At 39.7% G+C, this 6,584-nt stretch overlaps 1 protein-coding gene across 9 annotated transcripts in view; it reads right to left on the bottom strand.

Moving 5' to 3' along the window:
- Window positions 1-1,671: 1,671 nt before the first annotated feature.
- Window positions 1,672-6,584, bottom strand: part of abi3bpb (ABI family, member 3 (NESH) binding protein b) — a 29,958-nt gene continuing 25,045 nt past the window's right edge. For 8 of the 9 annotated variants that reach the window (XM_079471481.1, XM_079471485.1, XM_079471487.1 and 5 more), the window contains 9 exons: window positions 6,367-6,480; window positions 6,184-6,273; window positions 5,887-6,096; window positions 5,674-5,779; window positions 5,029-5,108; window positions 4,086-4,115; window positions 3,354-3,512; window positions 3,142-3,264; window positions 1,676-2,990 (listed from right to left, as the gene is read on the bottom strand). In XM_079471481.1, coding sequence (XP_079327607.1) covers window positions 2,875-2,990; window positions 3,142-3,264; window positions 3,354-3,512; window positions 4,086-4,115; window positions 5,029-5,108; window positions 5,674-5,779; window positions 5,887-6,096; window positions 6,184-6,273; window positions 6,367-6,480 — 1,028 coding nt within the window. In that variant the 3' untranslated portion in view covers window positions 1,676-2,874. Of the gene's footprint in view, window positions 2,991-3,141; window positions 3,265-3,353; window positions 3,513-4,085; window positions 4,116-5,028; window positions 5,109-5,673; window positions 5,780-5,886; window positions 6,097-6,183; window positions 6,274-6,366; window positions 6,481-6,584 lie in introns of all 9 variants that reach the window. The other variant, XM_079471486.1, reaches the window with a different exon arrangement.

The following is a 6,584-nucleotide window of genomic DNA, read 5'->3' as shown; positions in this document are numbered from 1 at the left end:
TGGTTAAGATTTCAAAATCAGGCCTTGCAATCAAATAATATTGAAATATAACAAACAGTATATTGCTTTTTGTTTAGTTGGTGTATCCTATTTTATTTTTTTCCGTAAATATTCTAATTGATTGATTTTAACAGTCTATCCAATTGGGCTTAAATTGTGGAAACCAGCGCATGCACATCTACGTTTTAAGAGTATGTTGCACACATTTTAGCCGTAATCTGAAATTGCTTTTAATAAAAAAATCAACCTGGATTTAGGAAATTTCCTGAGGTCCTCCCAGCACGTGTTGGGACCTAAATTGCACACTGGACCTGCCACCGATTTGCCACCAGAGGCTTAATTCGTCCTGGCTGCATTTTTGCTGGCACGCCAAGCGTCAACTACACAGTGGCTACTTTGATTCATGGCCACGATCACAGCTGTGCGAATCGAGTGCCGTATGAAAGCTAGCTGTGAAGTCTCCTGGGAGAGAGCTGTTGATGTGTGTGAATGCTTTGCTGGCGAAAACAGCCGAGTAAAGTTAGTGAGGGTGGCCTGGCTTATAGATGCTCTTGAGTTTCATCGGTAAGCTTTCAAAAGTGAACTTCTCGTAATCTGCACCTTTTATTTCATTGACCTTTCTTGCTTTTGTTGGGCTGACAACAATGAAAGTGTGCAGGGACATAGTCACCCCAGTTTAAGTCATTCCATCTAGTGTTCTAGGTTTTTTGTTTGTACATACGTCATTGTTATGGCTTAAATCTTTTAGTTGCATAATATTTAGGTTTCTCTCTATGTAAATAAAGTTGTGGAAAACTGTGAACTGTGATGGTAAGTGACCGAACAGATTTTGTGGTCATACATCGTCTGCTGACTTGGACCAGATCCTATTTGCCTCTATACTTCTGTCATCAACCAAAACTAATGTTTGTTTCTTTCTTTGGGGTGGAAACCTAATAAAAGTCACTGAGAGACTTTGAATTTTTTATAGTCCCGCTTTTTTCCCCTCTCTAGCTTTGTGGTTTTCGGAGAATGTCCCTGTATTGGGTTTGGCAGGGCAAATGTCTTTTTTTTTCAAGCTCTGGAAAAGTATAGTAATGCAGTAAAGCATGTATCAATGTTTATTTTTCTAATTGGAGTTGGTGGGGAGATGAAGCAAGCTGAGAATGGTTTAGTGGTGGTCAGATGTCTGGAAAACAAACACCTGGTCAAGTGTTAACATTCATTTCCTTAACAGAAAACCCACCTGTGTCAGGCTATGCAGAGAGACTGGCTTCGATCACATTTAGCCATAAAAATATCTTGCCGTGTAAGAGAGATTTTTCTAAATTTTAGAAAGCAAAAAGAAATGAAAAAGGTACTATTCCTAAAGTAGTCTCTTGCTTCTCATTTTTCTCCGGAGAAGTAAATTCAAGCCTTGTAGTGTTTCAGAATGTCTAACAAAGTAGATATTATTATCTTGTCATTTATTCATTGCCATTCATATTTTTATAGCCGTTTACTCTTACTTTGTAAGCCATTTATTAGTCCATTTTATTTCTTCTAAAGGATTTATGTCAGTTTTCTATCCCAATGTTGATACTTCAATAACATTTATCACCCAGGTATCCTTGACTATGAGAAAAGAACCTCTGAGCGCCAAAATACTTCTTGAGGCGGTGCTACTAATGTACAAACGAGGTAAAATGGGACGCATGACGGTTTTCTTAAAAAAGTTTTATTATTGTAAAATACATACAGAAATAAAGAATGTGTCCAAAACAACAACAAATAACACAGTTTCATCTTACAAACTAATTCCATAAAAATACGGATAAGCCAGATATACTCTGCCAAGAGGACTGGCATGGACAACACTGTACAAAATATGGTACCAGACAAACTGTCCTTCAAGATTCCTTGAACAATTACTGTGGTTAAAAACATAGAGAAAAGGGGGCTTTGAAAACAACATGAGAGGTGAAGTTGTGTTTCACAAGCTTGAGGGGAAGATTTTTTATTCTTGTATAGGTTTCCTGAAAAAATACTTTCTCCATATACATATAAATACATTGATGTGCAAATTGCAAGTGTAAGGTCTTCCTTACAATCTAAAACCATAGTATATCATATATCAGGGCATACACTGGAATACTATAGCCGTGATATATAAAGCAACTGGATGTAAATGAGCATGTTTTTCTATGTACTGTGTGTGTGTGTGTGTGTGTGTGAGCGTACATAATTTTCATACCAACTTGTAAACATAGTGTCCATGCTTTCTTTGCTAGTGTGGGTAACCTGATTCGAGCCTCTTACTAGTACGTCGTGTCGGGAAAAGCAACATCGCAAAGAGTCCCAGCTATACATACAAGTCATACAAGTTTAACTTTACATCTGACATATCAGAGACCTACAATATCAGTACCAAACTAATACAGCTGCCTCCGGCGGTAGGCAAAAGCCCAGGGCCGTCTTCATTGCTAAAGCGCTTAAAGCCCCGCCCTTTCGTACTGGAAAGCCATTACAAGAAACATGGCACCACAAACTTTGATAAATAAAATTATACAAAATATCAAAATAGTTTCAGGGAGCCAGCTTCCCAATATTTAAAAAGTATTTTTCCTAACTTTGTCATTCATCACTTCAATGTATTTGAAGTAGTTTTTTCCTCATAACTATTTAGTTTGCTCTAGTTACCGTACGATAAATAAATCGATGAGGCATTGTTTTGCTATTAGGTATCACAAAATGCACTCAAAAGAATTCCCTGACTCTTTGATCCTGTACACTTACTATACATGGTACGAACTTGGGATGTAGGCTGAGGATTGACTGAACTCGCTCTCAGCAGGCACCAACCCATAACCAATGAGAGTTGTTCTTCAGGCTTCTATGCGGACACTTCCTCATCCTCTACCACTTTCCTGGAATTGGTGTACCACACTCATACCATGCAACATAGGTAACATGGGTGTTTCCTCCTATCTGGCCAAAGTGGACCGGCTCTTGTCTCATTGCTCTGTAGAACCCTGAAAAACATCCCAAAATGCATTAAACCTGGAATCTGTTTAGAACATTAGCTGAAATAATTTGAGGTTAAAGTTATATTTGAATGTCCTTGTCCATACACGAACTAAAACATCACATATTTGTGTTTCTTTGTAGTTTATCTGATGATACCTGGCCTGGAAGACAGCTGGTCTGCAGGAAGTTGAGTTCCTGTTCTTCCATCCAGGAATGAGTCTACAAACTGGCAGTGGTCCTCGCCATGGCCCGTCTGGTCTCCAATGTTGTAAAATTTACCTGAAATGAAAGAGAAAACAAGAGTTAAGGCCAACCCACTGTTAAATGTGGAACACTAAAATGGATGAATTTGTTTCTGTAAGACTCACCGTTGAGAGAGTCACTCAGGTAGATCTTGTACCGTAGAGAGTTGCAGAGTTGGATGCCAACAAATTTACGGTACCACGTCCTCTTTATGTACTGCTTCCCATTGCACTCGGAATAGGAGTCTGTTTTGAAGGGGAACTGGGTCCAGATAGCATCTTTACCTGAAAAACCCCAAGATGTTTTTTCATGAATCGATGGGGCCAGATATTATGTGCTGGCACGGAGACGATGTTTCTTAATGTGGCCTTTTCAAAAGCTTATTAGAGTGCAGACCCCTTTTTTGTTTATACATGTGTTAGCAATGGCCTGCTGGACGTTGAAATAGCTAAGGGGCTGTTCCATTCATCTGTTTCCATTGGCTCCTGTCACACCCTCTTCTTACTATTGGCTTAGTTATATGTTCCATTACTCTGACAATTTAGGTCAGAATAGACTGTACACAGGAAGAAGATGGATATCAGACTGGCCCGTTCAAAGCAACTCAATCAGTACAAGAAGGTAACAGAGGCCTTTGTTCGAGAGTGTGTTGGCTGAATGGAGGAGGGTGGTGTTATCCATTTGCCACTCTTGGGTAAATGTTTTATCTGGCTAAGAACTTTGTGTGGAAGAAGTGAACTCATAGGACGTCTCCACCACTTTAGCCTGGCTCTTTTCTCTTTCTACCTCTAGGACTGCTTATTACATTATCCATTTACTCGAGAGATACAGAGCGCACAGAAAAAAAAAACACATACCTGAGACGTTCTCGCTCACCCGCGGATCAGCTGCAAGAGAAAACAATCAAATAATTAATTAGAAAAAATGCCTTTGTATAAGAGTTACTGACACACATGATCCATGTGCAAGAAACAATGATACAATAAATTCCAACATGCAGAAATACTGTTTTCCAACAGATTTGAATCCCCTCATTGAGTGAGAGAGCACGGCTGGCATGAAGTAACGTGCAGTGTCTGCCAAAGCTATAGGAGAGACGAGCTTTAGGAACTTTGGCGGTAAAATCTCATCAGTCCGCTTTTCTCTATTCCTATCGCACATATGGATTCTCTTTTCTTCCTCGCCCATTTCCATTCTCGACTTGTTTTCTGCATGCCAGACGAGGATTAAAACTAAAGCCCCCTACTATAAAACATGTAAATTATGGGGTGCTTTTTTTTTGTTCTGTATTTATGATATGTTGTTAGTGAGCGTGTAAAACAAGAAAAATCTGGCCTTGTGACAGGACTCCAGTGGTGCATCTGCAGACTATGATCGGGCCAAAAGTTATAACAGTACGGAGACATGCTGGAGTCATTATGTTAACAACAAATGACTCATTATGTATATCACTATGAGATAAAGAAAATCGCAAAAATGCAGTTCCACATGTAAAGCCATGGCAAAGTAATCTGCTGCTTTCCCCTGGGGATATTTTTTGCATTTTATGCCACTTTAAAAACATATTTCATGTTAATACACAGATTTGGTTTGGATACAATGACTCATGATCAAACCATGGCTAAAACAAACATGTTGGTAGCCCCGGGACATCTCTTATGGCACATGTTGAAAAGATGTCCACAACAGAGAAACTTTAAACCTTTATAACTGCATAACTACACATTTACAAATGAGTAATAAATGTGTCATAGGACTATCATAACCGTTTGCAAATGTGCTCAAGTTTGAAAGCATTACCAGATTCTGTGTTGAAAGACACCGGCTCACTCGGCGGCCCTTCACCGAGCTCATTCTTAGGCTTCACCTTGAATTCATAACTGCAAGACAAGGACAGGTCATGTGGCATTACATTGCATTGCATTAAATCATCACATATATTCATTTCAGATCAAAAGTTATGCTTCTGACAGAGCAGGAAGGCTGTTTATACCAGAATGATTAAAACGGACACTGTCTGTATTGAAAAGCTGGTGGGTTGTTGTCAAATTCCGAGCAAAATGAGGTTCTCATTTCCCCGTCTTAGGAGCCCTGACACTTGATATATTTATTCTGCAGAGTCTGAGGACTCAGATTCTGTGGCCACCCCTTAATGGATACTCCATGTGCGATGTAGAGACATTACTAAGGCCCACGTGCCTCAAGACACAGTCCATAGGAACCCCTGGTTTATATTGTCACTAGATTGTGAGTCTATATTCAGCCTCATTAAAAGCCAGTGAGTGTAGCAGCTCCCCTACAGCCAGAGCACACGTCCAACACTTTGTCCAGACCCCGGAATCAATGGAAGTCCTAACAGCCATGGTATTTGACACCCACGGGAACCAAAATACATCTATCAAGCCCTATAAGGAGAATTTGGAAAAAATGTAATGGAAAGTATACCTGCTTTCTGGTTTAAGGTTCTCCACGGCCGTATGAGTCTGGTTGGTAACCAGAATGGAAACCTGTTCACCATCAGGGCCTTTCGTAGTTGAGATAACTTCGTATTCTGTTTAAAAAAATGAATGGCTTTAGGTTAAAGTTGCCAGACTTCAGTTCAATTGAGCCCTAACCAGGACTTTAGGCAAAGGTGTTCCTTTAATCTTTCAGTCTTACCTTTGGTCTCATTATCTGTCTTCTGCCAATCAAGAATAATGAAGGAAGGACATCCTTCCACGGTTACAACAGTGAGGTTGGATGGAGCTGTTCTTGGAGGGTTGGTGACGTTTTGTTCTCCACCTTCCTCTTCGGGGAAGTAACTCAAAGAGGTAGTGATGGAGCACGGTTCTTCTGGTTTCTTGTCAGTCTTGTACACCACGTGTGAAGCTAGAGAAAACAAAAATGTTGCTTTAAATATGCTTTTTTTGGGCCCCATTGCATTCACAGCTAGTGAAGAAAGAGAAGTGGCATTACCGATAAAGCGTTCTTTGCCCATGGCATCAATTTTAGAAGCAGGAACTGAGCTGAATACTGAAGAGTTCTCCCAAGTTTCAAATCGAGGGGCTAGGACATCAAAGGTAGAGGAAAAAGTCAAGAACCGTTACATTTAAGAAATGTATATGAAAATTTGAAATAAATAGAGACTTGTACACTTACCTGTCACTGATGGAGCAGAAGTTGTTTTTGGTTTGGATGGTTTTGCTGTCACAGGTGGCAGGTTATGGTTCAAGATAGAGTTTTTGTCTTGGTTCCGTACTTTTATCTTTTCTCCTGTGTACACAAACAAGCCAATATATTCACAGTTTTAAACAATTTCTTGACAGTGATATTTTGATAGACTTTTTGCAGTCTGAATCACAAAGGTATGTGCCCTA

The sequence above is a fragment of the Barbatula barbatula genome, assembly GCF_947034865.1.
Source record: "Barbatula barbatula genome assembly, chromosome: 13".
NCBI lineage: Eukaryota > Metazoa > Chordata > Actinopteri > Cypriniformes > Nemacheilidae > Barbatula > Barbatula barbatula.
This window is presented reverse-complemented; position numbering and strand designations above follow the sequence as displayed.